The sequence below is a fragment of the Patagioenas fasciata genome, chromosome 10 (genome assembly GCF_037038585.1).
Source record: "Patagioenas fasciata isolate bPatFas1 chromosome 10, bPatFas1.hap1, whole genome shotgun sequence".
Classification (NCBI taxonomy): domain Eukaryota; kingdom Metazoa; phylum Chordata; class Aves; order Columbiformes; family Columbidae; genus Patagioenas; species Patagioenas fasciata.
In genome coordinates, this window is record NC_092529.1 from 22244569 (window position 1) to 22259648 (window position 15080).

At 43.1% G+C, this 15080-nt stretch overlaps 1 protein-coding gene across 3 annotated transcripts in view; it reads left to right on the plus strand.

Annotated features, from left to right (window-relative positions):
* Positions 1 to 14497, plus strand: part of VGLL4 (vestigial like family member 4) — an 86884-nt gene extending 72387 nt beyond the window's left edge. For all 3 annotated transcript variants that reach the window (XM_065845450.2, XM_065845446.2, XM_071813332.1), the window contains 3 exons: positions 6428 to 6650; positions 9788 to 9905; positions 11709 to 14497. In XM_065845450.2, coding sequence (XP_065701522.1) covers positions 6428 to 6650; positions 9788 to 9905; positions 11709 to 11977 — 610 coding nt within the window. In that variant the 3' untranslated portion in view covers positions 11978 to 14497. The remainder of the gene's footprint in view (positions 1 to 6427; positions 6651 to 9787; positions 9906 to 11708) is intronic.
* Positions 14498 to 15080: the final 583 nt, after the last annotated feature.

Genomic DNA, 15080 nt, shown 5'->3' on the forward strand with positions numbered 1-15080 from the left:
CTGATTACATTTGCAAGTAACTATCTGGTCTAAAGTTTGAACTCTGAAAATCTAGTCTTAGTGAGAACAAGTATAGAAAGCCTGACCTATGTTGGTTTATATGTAAGATTGTTCTATTTTGTGGGTTTTTTTCTATCATTTTATTTTGAATTCCCATGTCAAAGGTCTTTCCATGGGCTGTAGCACTAAGCTGCAAAAAAAGATTTCATGAATTGAAATGATTTTAAGGCAAGAAACTGCAGAATTCTGATTACAGAGGAGTGGAGAGAGCAGAGAAGAATAGGTACAGTCTGTGCGTGCGGACTTCTGACTCTGAGAGAGCTCGCGTGAATATGATGCTTAATTCTCCAAACTGGGCCCAATGATCAGGTTCAAAATTTCAAAAGAAGGAAAACTCTTTTCTGGGAAGAGTTCAGTTTAATCCTTGGTGGCTGGAGAAGCTTTGAGGCAGCGCTTAAAACCCTGGGTGCCTTTGCTTTTTGCCTTAGCTGTTTCTAGCCTGAGGCAGAAAGTGAAACCTCAGCCACCTGCCTCTTTCCTTGTACACACATGAATGGGGCAGAAGAACGGGAGGGTGCAGGAGCCACTCTGTGGCCAGCAGGCCAGCAAACTGCTGGTCCCAGGCCTCCAGAACCAGAGCAGAGGCAGCGCTGCCAGGGGCCGCTTTGGGAATGTGCTGTGCAGAGGAAAATATAATGTACAAATCATGTTTAAATATAAACAGTGGCAAAAAGGAGGGCATTCTTTATCTTTCTCAGGCAACCACATCCGATGTCCAGATTTTGTGATTCTTGCCAAAACAAGTTGCCTACTTGAAAACTTTTTTGGCTGGAGTACTAAACCATAAAAGGAAAAGGCTACTCCAAGTAACAAGGAAGCACATAGAATGGGCTGAAAAAGGGTTATGCATTTAGGTAGCAACTGTTTGAAATAGACGTGGATTGTAGAGTGTATTGGGCTGTTTGCAGTACTTTTTCATGTTACAAATACTTCAGATAATTGGCTGATGCTCAAAGAGCAAACTGCTAATACTTTCACATTTTGTTTGGGTTTCTTTAGGGAATTTGGATAGTTTAAAAAATTCTGAGTAAGTGAAAGTTAGGCTTTTCCCATCTGGATTTATATCACTGTAGTTTGAAATATCACCTTAAATTCTTGTTCTCCCATCTCCCAGTAACAGAATTAATGTATGCAAGTAGATACTTTTGCAGGAAATGATCCTCATCATGTGGAGAAGATACTTTATATCAGTGGATTATGAATCCTTAAGTAGTTTTTAGCAAAAGCAGCTGTCCTCTTCCAGATTTAAGAGTTCATGAATAAATACAATAAAAGATGTTAGAAAATGCTGAAAATACTAAAATAATATTTGAATTAGGTTACACAAATGAAAGTTTTAAGCAATATTGAGCATTGTGTTTGTATAAAGAAAACATCTTGCATGATAATTAAAAAGCACTGTAAGTGGATACTTGTTCTTTCTGCAAGTGAAACACGCTCCTACAGTAGAACCATTTCAAGTTAGAGCTCTATTTCTGCCAAAGGGAGTGTGAAACGTCTGTGATTTCTTCACTGGGAGGTACAGTAATACTTTTGGCATCTGTTCCTGAAGGATCTGCAGGCTGGAAGTGAGTGTAGGCAGAACTGTCCCCTTTGGTGGGCCCCTTTTTTTTTCCTTTTCCTTCAGCAGCTGGCAGGGTTCGTCTGTTCCCATAGGCTGAGCGTGAATTACCACTGCTCCGTGCCAGCGAACAGAACAGCCGCGTTTAAAGGTTGTACAACAAAAAATATTTAGGACAATGCATTTTAGCTACCTTTGAACTGGTTCCTGAGGAGGACTGAAACATTGCTTTCAATTAAGAGCCATTATTTAGCCCCAAAGTGCCGCAGACTTTGAGCCAGCAGTCAGGATGTGTGTGGTTTTGGTATGACATCCATCCGAGCACATGATGCTTGGTAAGTGCTGGAGCCTCCGTTATGATTCATTGGGGAGAAACATGGAAAACAATGTCTGTTTTTCAAGTGTTGGAGAAATGAATCGAAGGTTGGAATCCTGTATAATTTTGCTAAAATAACCCTGCAAGTAGCTGGAATACCTCTGTTAGCAGGGCAGGAAGGGTGACGGGACGGCTGATGGAACAGTGTCCGCCTGCCCTATGTTTGCTCGGCTTCTCGCCAGTATTGGTTGTTTGCTGGTTTTTAGGCCAGGGGAGATGCGCTGGCACATTGGCCACTGCAGACGGCGTCCAGAGTCACATACATTGAGTTTTAAGTTAAAGCGGAACTGGGATGGTAAAGCTGTTTGGACAACTGGATTTATTCGTAGTGTATATTCTTAAATTATTTTTCAAACATGGTCAGAAATCCCTCTTTGTAATTTTCTGTCTTTATTTTTGAATTAAGAGATGCATTTCTGCACTTGTTCAATGCATGTGGAATTTTTAAGCTAACTCACTTCAATGGACCACAGTTATTTTCAAACACATACAGTTTTGATCACCCCTTCAGACAAAGCATCTATTGAAACAAGAATGACTTCTCTCAATAATATAAAAATTGTGACAAACTTTTGGTTTGTAATAGAAAATTACTTTTGAAGTTAGATTTTAAACTACAATTGTTTAATAATATGAAATTGGATACTCTAAAAATAATTTTATGTGTAATTGTTTTACAAGTGGAGTCAGATGTCTGCAGGATTTGCTATTTATATTGAAGCAGGAGGGACTCAGAAGTGCTAGTGTATTTTCACAAGGGCAGAGCTATCATGTTACTATTCTACATGGTGCTGTAAAATTTTCAGCTGGGCTCAGAAAAAATAATATCTGATGTGGAAGTAGAAGCTTCAGGCTTTTTTCATTTTTTGCCAAGACTATATATTTGAAGGTAGACGAATTGAGGAGATTTTTGAGGAGTGAAGTATGAACTGTTCCCTGCTCGGAAGAGGAGTTGATCTAATTTTGGAAGAGGGAATTATTTGTCTGCAGAAGGGGCTGGGGTGTGGTCTGCTGAGATCACTGAGATAACTCGGTAATTTGGGGTATCTTTAGGGAAGCTCTGCCTACTGTGCTGTGCTTCCTGGCGTCAGACTGATCCCCTCTCCCAGCAGCTCGGCCCCTTCTTCCAAAAATCTTTGCGCAAAACTTTTTTTGGCAGCAAAACTAGCAGTTCACTGATATTTAGGGCTGCGAGGTTTTTTTGTTTAAAGTATAGGATGAGTGAAATAGGTGCTATTGTGTAAAATGGAAAATTTCTTCTGCCTGGGAATTTCAGTAGGTTGGTTCATCACTGGTCACTTGAAAGGCCTCTCTTTCCCCAAACCCCAAAACAGCACTAAGTTGTTGAAATCCCAGTTCTAAGAAAAAAACGCAGAGAACTGATGTAGCTACATTTTTTGTTTCGTTTTACAAGTATTTGTGGTGGAGGAAACAAAGTTTTTTGTTTGAAGATCAGCTTGTGCTTATTGAAACAAAATATAATCGTTGTGAAAAGGGATTATTTTTTTCTTTGAGGCAGTGAAAAGTAGGAATCTACTGGAGCCGTATAGGGTTTTGCAGCCTCCAAGTAGTTATTTAAATCATAGTAGACCAGATAATATTTAGTTGAAAAGTAAGATTTTTGGCTTGCAGCCACCAAAAATACTGCATTGCAGCGAGAAGCATGAGCCGTCTCTCCGCTGCGTTGCCTTTAGCACTTGCACAATGATTTTAGCAATGTCGTGTGATTGTTTCCCAGGCTCTCTAGCGGCTGTTGTCCAGGTACCACAACGCTCTGCAAAGGCATCCTGTGCGTGTGGTTCCATCCTGCTGTCCGGGGGTGCTGAGGGGCTGGGTTGCTGCAGTCAGTAGCTGCTTTCAGGACGGCAGTTCGGGGTGAAGCTGCTGTGCTTCAGATACACAGTCTGTTGTAAGTCATGCGTTTGCATCTGTCCTTAGCTCTGCAATGCAGTTCTACTCCTCCCTTCTGAATGCGGGTGCGGCAGGGCAGCCTTGTGAACGGCAGCGGTACCAGAGCTGGCAGAAGGTGGAAATGCAGCACTGGGAGAGCGTGCTGGTCTCTGTGCTGCTTACTGTGTCCAAACCTGGCCTATAAAGCAGGATTCAAGAAACATAGGATTTGCAGAGACACCTTGAGCACCAGTTGTGAAGCCTTAAAGGTTACATTTTATGGTCGATTCTGCTAATCTGCAGCTACTAATTTGTAATTAGTCAAAAGGAACAAGCGATAGGCAAGGGGGTGGAGAGCGGGGATCTGAACAGTGTCAAATTGTCTTGTTATTCTGTTGGCTGTTCCTTCTGTTGGCATGTTGGGGGAATTTGGCACAGAGTCTAAGCCGTGTCCTGAGGTGCTTCAGTCACTGGTTGCCTGGTATCATATTAACCCTGGCTTGTACCGTGAGACAGGAGTTGAGATTTGATTTGGGCAGCGATAGATTTCTAGCTTAGTGAACCAAGTGACTCTTGAGTGGGCTGAGGAACAGCACCGCGGACCTCTGAGGAGTTAGCAAAGGTCCTGTTCCCCAACGCGGCAGATTCTGCACCGCAATCTCAAGAAAGATGGCAGCGTTTCTAGCTCTTACATGGGGGGGGGCACAAGGATGGCAAAGGTATGGGAGCAGCATTTGAAGGAAGTAGTACCCTGGAGAAAAAAAGCTGTTGAACAGAGGGATGGTCTGAGGATGTGAAGCAGGGAGTGGTGGCTTTCTCTCTCTCCTAGTACAAGAACTAGGGCAATAGCAGACCAAGCTATCAGATTTTAGGTTGAAAAGAAACAAAAAGAGCCTGTGAAGAAAAGGTACTTAACAAAGCGTGTAGTTTGAACTGTGGGATCCATTGCTACAGGACACAGTCAAGGCTGAAAGTTTATGTTATCTCAAAAGACACTGGAAAAGGTTGAGCAGCACAGCGAACCTGGCTGTGGGGTGAGGGCCAAGCGGCCCCGGCTGCGCACAGGCCTGGGGTTCTGCCCAAACCACGCACGGGGTGCGTGTGTGACAGCGTGAGGTGCTGCTGTGGTGCTGGGCATGCCTGTGACCACTGGTGATTTCTTCAGTTTAGATGATATGGAGAAATAACCTTCAAGGCAAAGTAATATTAATATCATTGTCTCATTTTAACTAACATAAAAGAAGTAACCTAAGCAATTATTTCATTTCTATAAACCTGCAAGGTTTTTCTATGGCACTTTTGTTGATAAGCTTTGGGGTTCCTTGTTTTCCTCTGTTGAAAGGGCTTTTTATTGCCCTCCACTGTTAGCATTCCTTTTTGAGAGACTTCCTCAGACACTGATATAGGCAGTAGCTTCTTGGAGTTGTAACTTATTTCAATGTTGAATATTATATGTACATCTTAATTTCTAGTATTACAGAAGACATTTTTCTATTCCTTTTCTATCTCTGCTTATTATTCATCAGAGTGTTTTTAAAGCTTACTCCTGCATACCAACTTGCTATGCTATGCTTAAAAAAGTAGAGGAGAAAACATCTTGGAATTTGCCCACTTATACACAGGGCATGTAGGACACTCCACTATTACTGCAAGAATCTTCTGAAGGCAAAATGTATTTTCCACAGAACGAGGTCTCTCCTCTGGTGCTTTCCTGTGTGACAGACGGGCCGGGTTTGCCGTGTCCCGCACAGCAGTGGCTGTTGCAGCGGTAACTCTGCCGTACTGGTGCGTTCAGAGCGCCCGCCGTCCCCACGCTGGCCCAGGGACTGCCCTCCCCAGTGAGAATGAGGCACCTGTCCCTTTGGTGTGCTGCTTTGCCTTTGATGACAATGATCTTGTTGTGTGGAAACTGTCATACCTAAGTCCAAAATCAGTATTATTTAATGGCAGTGAATGCTAGGCTAATTATGTGAGTATATCTGCTGAGATTTACTGTGCAGTAGTCGTTTGAAATTACCCTTTTAAAGAACACTTGTTAAATTCTGAGGTAAGTGCAGTGTAGTTTGCTTTTCCTTAATTTTCTGCTCTGAAAATTTATCTTCCTGCCTTGACTCACTGCATTTTGCTGGTATCAACCCATGTCTTTGGAGTAAAATGTGCTTTTCTTGGGCTTCAGCAATGCTTAGAGAATATTGCAGTGTTAGGAGACAGACTGGGATTAATAGTACGTTAAACGAGGAGGAGTCTGATCTTAACAAAGCTTGACCAGTTAGTTTAACTGGTGCCTTTAGGTGAGGATGTGAAGAAATTCTAGGCTGAGAAGAAATGTTGGTTGCCAGAGCTTGCGAACGTAAAGCGTTGGCTCCCTATGCAGGGAGGCGGCTGGACAGACAGGCACCTCGCTGCGGGATTCGGTGCCCTCCTTGCAACCAAGCAAAATGCATTGCTTCATGTTTCTTAAAGGGATTTAATGTTGCATATCTCTTTGTAGCTTGTAGCAATAGTAAGTCCTTTAACCATTTTTTCCTTTCATGTATTAGAAACAAGACTGCCAATGGGGATTACCGGAAGGAGCACAGGGAGAGGAGTCGCAGCCCCATCGAGAGGGCTGCTGCCCCAACAATGAGCCTTCATGCCAATCACATGTACGCCTCAATCCCAAGCTTGACCATGGATCAACCTCTAGCACTGACCAAAAACAGCATGGATGCAACCCGAACAGTCGGCATCCCCCCTACACTGACTTCTGTGGAGCGGCAGCAGGTACTGGCTTCTGGGTTGACAAGAAACTCTGGGTGGTTTGTGGGAATCCTTGGCGGAGACACAGTGAGAGCTTCCCTGCTGTAAGCAGAACATGTTTTGTGTTCCAATAGGTAGGCGATGCAATGCTTCAGGTAAAATGTGTTTTAAACATGCACAATTAATGCCACAGCCCATTGTGTTTCATGTGAATAAATTGCCAGTGTTTAAATGTATCTAGCACAGATTTCTGAGTCTTCCTGCTTTTTCTGGTGCTTAACTAAGCGTGTGGATGTGTGTGTTTTAATTGGGCGTGCAAAGTCCAAGTTGCTCTGTGGTTGAGTGGGCTCTGGTGGCTGCTTGGCAATAAGTGCTGCAGCACACGGTAAAGTCTCCAGCCCTGCTCCTCTTGGCAATCCGTGCTGCCTCCCTCCCGCTGCCCCGGCTCTCTCCTGCCAGGACTGCTGAGAGAGAGGTGCAAGGCAGAAAGGGCAGAAAGGAGAATTTTGCACTGAATTTTCCAGGTGAAAGAAGCTGGAATGACCTTAGTTGTTGTAGCCAGCCAAAAGCATTCATTGAGTTGTTCAGAGCAATGTTGTGTCACTGTTTCATAATAACTTTTCCTAAAGCAAAGTACAAATTTTTAATTATTTTATAGTTTTATTACCATACGCTGGAGTGGGATTTGGGATTTGGTTTGGTTTTGACTGTTTGGTTTTTGGCTTGCCCTTTCGTACATTGCATTTGTTTTCCTTCAGAACTGCCATCTCTATGCAGTTTATACACTAACAGTATTCTTATATGTCAGACTTGCTTTTCTCTCTCTCACAAGTGAAGAGACAAAGACAAAGCAAGATAATGGAGCTGCGATGAGCTACAGTGTTGAGAAGTGGAACTGGCCCATGTACCCAAGCTCTTCTTTCCTTCTGTCCTCCTCCTTGCCCTGCTGTGGTGCCCTGCGCCACCCGCTTGAGAGGAGGATCTTTCAGAGCTTGGGATCTTTCATACGCAGTTTCTGAAAGCCGCTTTTTGCTGGAGCCGTATTCTTTCCGTCGGTGTGTAGATTTTCACGGTGGTTGGCTATGTACGCTGGTCTTTTACATTTTGCTGTGCCAAAGTGCCTGGCTCTGCACTAGTGCTGCTGCTATCTTGCATCATTTGGCAGGCGAATTGCGGAGTTATTGTTCAGTGCAGGGCGGCCCTTTGCTCTGGTCGCGTGGTGATGGCAGAGGAGGAGGGGCCAGGCCTGCGCTGATGGCGCTGCTGCCTCTGGACAGTGTCACCGCTGCCCTTGGACAGTGTCACTGCTGCTCACAGACACTCCTGGTTCGGTCTGTTTGACTTGGGCTGAGTCCTGGTGCTCATTACCCGGTTCCTCTCCCTTTTGTTATCTTTGACATTTTGAGCTTGATTACGATCTATTTTCTTGGGAAACAGAATGTTGAGGTAAGACCTTGCTAAGAGCACAGGGTAGAAATAATTTTTAAAAAAAGTATATTGAAAATAGAAAACCCTAGTTTGATGATTTGTTGTTTGTCTGGTTTTTAACCTTAATGTGTCAAATGGGATATCATCTCTCTTTCTAATAAAAGAGGTGGGGAAAAATACCTCTTTCTTTAAGGCAGCATAGGTTATTCATCTGCTCTGGTCACTGCTACTGAATTCTCAGCTTTTCTCATTATTTTCATATAAGTACGTATAGTCTGCTCAGTGCAGCTGTACCCACAGAACCATACCAGAGGATTCTGTGAGATGCCTTGTCCTGCCTCTCAGATCCCTGGTGGTGTTGAGACAAGCTTTTTATTACCTGCCTCTCTCTCTACTTCCTACCTCTTGCATGTCTAAAATACTCTTCTGAAGAGATATGGATGCATATACACTTCTGAAAAAACACTTCATAGATGCACAAACTCTTAGCCCCTGTAAAAAAGAAAATAAATACTTTCACATGTGAACTGCTTACAGAAAAAAAAAATCAAAATAATTCACTTTTTTCTTAACTGCACTGACAGCAAAGTAAATAAGATGTAAATAGCATCATTGCCATTGTGTCTAGACAAGTAGTGTTAAACCTTCCCTTGAAAGCTCATCTCTTTCTTTGGTCTAGACTAAAGTGGCACTTAACAATGACAACTTTCCCTCTTGACTCTGTATGGTGGTAGGTAGTGATTTTTTTTGTGGGATTGCTGCGCAGATCTGTAAAATGGGCAAGAAACTAAAACTGTCAATTACATCAGTTGTATGAATCTTTTGGATGCTTCACAATTCACTTGCATTGAGTACAGCAAAATGGACTCCTCGCATCATGAAATACACCACAGATGCAAAGCAAGCGTAGTTCAACACCTGTGTTGTTTCCCTTCAGCCATTTGGAGAAACCCGGACATTTCTTTTCCTAAGGTGTTGTTTTGATGTAATATGTACATAGTAAACAACTATAAGAAGAGTATTTTGTGTGTGCACTTTGTACAAAGTATACACTGTGGAACTGAGATGATGTGAATAGACATTTTGGGGATTTTGCACGTGTTGAGAATGACAAAGGATGATGTTTGTTAAGTAGTGCTAGAAAGGCAGATCAGTTACAACAGGAACGTACTTGTGGTCAAGACTCACTTGTATTTTACATCTTATGGGTTTCTCGTTTTGTGACTGAAGTACAGAACACAGCATTAGGCTAGGAAAACCTCCGAATGCAAAGTGGTGCCATTAAAACTTGACTAACTCTAAGAATACAAATACCTGTAAAATTTGTAAAGCCCTTCTGAGTCCTGGAATCACAAGGACATGTGGACATAGAACGAAACAAGTATTTAACGTGTTGACATTTAGTTCTGTGTATGTAATGCCTGTGAAGTTGAAACAGTCACTGTAAAATCACTTGATACTTTTAATTATTTGCTTTTATACTGCCCTTTTTATAAATGGCTGCTTGCCACTTAACTAAGAACTATTACGGAAATGCAGTGCGAGTTTTTTTTAAGCAAAGAAATGATAGCTGAATATTTTTGGGTGTAATATGCTTTACTGGATTTGACAGTTCATGAGTTACTTCACTGCAGTGTTTGCACATGTCAAGTGATTATGCAATGCACTGCTGCTCAGATGGCTTTGGCTAATTGCCGTAGTGAGTGACGGTTTTCTTTTCTCTTCCGTACCAGAACCGTCCATCCGTGATCACGTGTGCTTCAGCGAACAATCGCAACTGCAACCTCTCGCACTGCCCCATCGCGCACAGCGGCTGCGCCGCCGGGCCCGCCTACCGCCGACCCTCCAGCAGTAAGTTACACCGGGGAGAACGGGAGGGCAGATCATCTCGTGCACCATGATGTGTGGGCACTGATGTATTAACGGGAATAAAAGGAGGTGAAGCAATGGATACCGCTGTGTATCCTGCCTACCCAGGGACGTGTTTGCACAGATCCCCTCTGCAGCCTTTCTAACCACGGATCCTGCGCCGCAGTAGAAAGAACCATTTCAAAATTAGGGAGAGAGAGGTGTTCTTTTTTCTTCTTTGGAAAAGCTTCTTAAAAAAAAAAACACCTCACAGAGACAAATAAGTCATTATGTTTATTTTAGTCTAAGTGACAAAGAGCAGACAGGGGCAGCAGATCCAACCATGCAGTTATTTTAGGCACTGTAGTTTCCCCTGTCTTTCAGTAGTCAGTAGGCCTTTATGATGCAGCTGCAGTCACAAAACTCTTTCCCTGCAGATACAAACCCTCTTCCCAAACACAAAGCCTCCACCTCTCTCTGCATGGAGAACACAAGGAGCTTTGGAGGGCCGTTGCTATGGCAACCCAAGCAGGGAGCTTCAGCTTGTTACTGCTGTGCAGTTAGGACTTTTCATGGAATCTCATCATGCAGGGCTTGCTGGGAAACCTTGGCATGTGTCTCTTCAGTTTCCCTCCCTGTGTGACTGGGGACACACAGCGCTCTGGTTGTGAGTGACAGCCGGGCCGGTGCAGAGCTGGGACCCCAGCGTTCTGTACAGCTCACGGCAGCCACAACCCGTCAGTGCAACAACACGGGGGTGACAGAGGAGGAACCTACAAGTCCATACTAGGGTATTATCATCATTCTTTTTAAAAAAAGATAGCTGTATTGTTGAAGACTAGAATTAGAAGGTGAAGCGAGACCCTGGAGAATATATTGCACTTTAATCAATAGCGAGGGACCAGAGGTTCTCTAGAAAACTGCTGTTACTTGTCTGGGGGAGCATCCTCTTCGTTGAGCCCCTGGCTGTATTTACATGGGCTTTGGAAGAGCGGTAAATGTTTCCAGAAAATATTTGTCTCTTTTCACTTGGAGGTCTTTGTGCATGATACAGGTTTTTTAGGATCAGTCAAGCCTTTCTGCAGCATGAAGGACAGTGCCATAGATCCTGACAGCTTTAAGTATTTTTGAAAGATAAATCTCCTTTAGACAACACAGATATTGTTTCTAAATTGTGAAACTGCAACTCCCTCATCTTTAGTCTGAGGAATTTTTACTATTGTCATTCAAAACTAGATTTTTAAGGTTCTTTGTTCCTCTGGTATTACACCATTTTAATGCTCGTAGTACCTAATGCAGAGACAATGATTCATTTAGTGTTCTGACTGGTTCCCAGCACAAGTGTGTCAGATGAAACCCTGACATCATCTTCTGGCATGCTGTGGTTTAGGATGGGGTCTCCTCACATCAGACTGGGAGCAGCAGGCTTGGGAGCTGATTTTAAGGAACCATTTCCATCTTTAATTCTATTTAAGCCTAAATATAAGTTCTATGTGATTGTTTTGGGAGAGTTCCCCTAGAATCAGAGCTGTAGCTGTTACTAGCCTGAGGGAGAACTATGATTAGATATAAAATGCCTACCACCTTTTGCAGGTCACAGAAATGCAAACATACGTAACTCCATTTATTACTTTTTTTTTTAAACTCTTTTTAAACATCTTCCTCCCCATCCCATTCGCTACCAGATCTATACTGATGTAAAGAAGTCTCACTTTATGCTGAGATGCTAAAAAACAGGAGAACATACAGGTTCTGAATGCGGTGCTGGTGCCAGGGCTCAGTGCTAACGTGTCCTCTCCCTGGCAGCCGCCCCCGCCTGCGACCCCGTGGTGGAGGAGCACTTCCGCAGGAGCCTCGGCAAGAACTACAAGGAGCCCGAGCCCGTGGCAAACTCCGTGTCCATCACAGGATCGGTTGACGACCACTTCGCCAAAGCGCTCGGGGACACGTGGCTCCAGATCAAAGCTGCCAAGGACGGCGTGTCCAGCAGTCCCGAGTCGGCCTCTCGGCGGGGCCAGGCGTCCCCCTCCTCCCACATGGTCAATCACACTCACTCGCCCTCTGTCGTCTCATGAAGACTGGGACTTTGTGAATTTGCATGGTTTGACTGAGCTTTGAAGAGTGCTTAAAATAGTGTTGGGAGAGGGGAGATTAGTTTTCAACACATGTTTTTGTGTACTCACTTTGTATTTGTAAAAGGGTGCCCTTAAAGACAATAGCAGGAACTATTTCATAAAGATTCATATGATGTAGCATCCTTTTTTCCTGCCTCAATTACCAAAGAAACCTCTGATGCAAATCTGCTGCCCCTTGAAAAAAACATAATGCACGCTAATCCACAAAAGCCATTACGCTTAGTTGGTTGACCCAAACGCTTTTTGCCTTTATTAGCTTCTCGAGACTAGAATTTGTCTGATTTGCTTACATTGCCTTTTTTTTTCCCTCTGTGAAGTAATTTTGTATGTATATACTTGAAAAGAACTGTCATGTATGATTTGCACTATTGAAGGAGGACTGAAGTTGCGTAGCAACTTTCTGGAAGATGCTAATATTTTGAGGGCAAACTGCTGAAAAAAGGGTTTAAGGATGACATTTCTATCAGTTTGATTTTTTCTTAGAGCAAAACAGCTTTGGAAGGGGAAGTCTCATACAGGTTATAGGTCTTTCTCTCTTTAGATTTCGGGTGCTTAGTGCTTGCAACTGGACTGCATAATTTACAGAACACGGGCATTTTTTCCTAAACACTGCAGTTTGTTAGAATAGAGCCGAGGTTGGAGGGTTCAATAGTGCTTAACAATGCATGTTTTATGAAAAATAGCTGGTATCTATTAATGTATAGACAGTAAGAATCATAATACTTATTAGCTTTTCTTCAGAATTAGTTTATTTTTGTCAGTAACAATCCTAGATATACTTACTGCTGGTACAGTTGTACTCTATGATGTTTGTATTTGATATTCACTTTAGCAGCAGCCGGCGAGCGGGGCAGCGCGGGACGGGCCGCGCAGACAGGGCTGGTGCGGGACAGGACGCGCAGTTCGTTCTGCCTGCAGCTCCGTCTGCTCACGGGAGCTGGCTTCTGGAAACTTCCATCTCTGGAATCCCCCTGTAGCTGCAGAAACTGCCACCGTTACGTATCTTGGCTGGACAACAGATTGTTACAGTTTGTGAAATACGATCTTTAATTTTTTTAAGCTTATTCATAAACTTAGGCCAAGTTGCAGCATACATTCCTCCATTAGAAAACTTTATACAGGTATTACTGCATTTATTATCATTTGCTATATTAATAGCTGCTAACTAGAAATTAGGCAGTAGAGGCAGGTGTAAAACCACAGCTGTGCTAGTACTAAGAGCTTCTCTTCTTGTACAGTGTAACTGCTCTCCCCAGACATTCCATCTTCCCAGTACAGTTGCAACTAGGGCTTTTTTTTTATACTGGGTTACCTGAAATGATTGGTTCAGTGTAGAAAGGTAGAACTAGTTGGAAGATGAACTACACGTGATGTATTATGGACTATGTTACAGTATTGGGTCCATTGTGGCTTTTATTTTATGGTTTTGGGTTCTTTTACGGTTAAGCTATTTAATTTGGAAAAGGTGCAGGGTAGAAAGAGATCAGGAGATTGGCTCTTACTCTCGTGGAGAAGGTGGCTGCTCAATTTTCTTTAAAAAAAAAAAGAAAAAAGAAAAAAAAACCACACCTAAGCCCCAGTTTTACACATTTCACTACCATCCGACTGGGTAGTCAACGCTTACTTGCTTTGGCATTCAGTACCCTACTCTGTAGGAGGATTGTTAAAAGAACACTTTTTTATATAGGTAACTTTAAGACCATCGTTACGCTGTGCGTAAAGAATGTACAGAGAAATTTGTAGGTATTTTTTGAGGAACAATTAATTTGTTAATGATATGTAGCTATTTAATTTTTCCCTTTCCTTTATTGTAATCATTCATTTTTTTTTTTGTTTGGAGAAAAAAGTTGATCTTTTTTTGTTGTAGATTTGTCTGTAATACAGTAAAAGTGCAGGAACACAGTTATTCTATGAGAACACTGCATTAGCATTAATAGCCACTAGTTTGTTATTGCTATGGGCTACTGAGCATTATAACAGTAAAATACTAATACTGTAGATGGACTCTGTGGAAAATGTGACTCCTATATTTCTTTGTAAACACAAATAAGATAATGTTTTTAAAGCTAATATTTTCAATAATAGCTGTTTTACAAGGTTACATTTACTTATCTGAGATAGGTAAATGGATTTGAGGGCAATAAAGATTTAATGTGATATGTCCAGTAAAACATATATTAAACACAATAATGTCACGACAGCCAAAGGGTTGGGGGGAGGCGGAAGGAAACTAAACTGAACTCACCATCATGAGATGTGGTGAAGTTTCTTCACAGAGCCAGGTTATCTACAGTTCAGTCTGAACGATTCTCTCTGTGTTTGTAAATCTGTAATATACCATTCTTTTGTGGCCTTGTTTCACCTGCAAAAAGGAGAAAAAAAAAAAAAGGTTTGGCAGGCCATCTTTTTTTTTGTACTTAAAAGTAGCCTTAAAGAACAATAAAGTGCTCTTAAATCACAGTTGTGTTCGTGCTCCTCTGTGTGGCTGGTGAGAGGCGGCTGCATTCTGCACTTAGAGCCGGGAGCAGAAACGCGGTGCTGTGCAGTCGTGATTCCTCCCCAGGATCCCCGTCGTTCGGGACCGTCACCTGGGCAAGGGGCTGGCGTAGCGAGAGTCTGTTGGGTTTGTTCCCTACAGGTTCAGAGTTCATCACGAAGCAGTCTTTACAACTACAGCAAGAAGCTGCTGCTGCCACGGGGGCCATGGACAGGAGCGGCCGTGGTTCAGGACGTCCCTGGCTCCAGGTGCTCCACTGCCAGCTCCTCCAGCTTGTCCAGCGTGGCTTCCGGGGGGCTGGGGCAGCTGCTCCCGATGCGGCTCCGCTCTGGAAAGACTCAGTGACTCAGGCACTTCTGTGCTGTTCATGAGAAGACCCATGTCTTAGATTTCTTCATTTTATAGAGAACGGAAGTTACTTCCTAGAGCAGAGAGCTGTATTGCAGCGACCCATGGCCTTGCGTTGTGGGTGAGCAGCGTGTCAATACGTCACTCGGTCACTGGACTGGAGACGGTTCATCCTTCGCAACTGTTCTGAGTACCTGA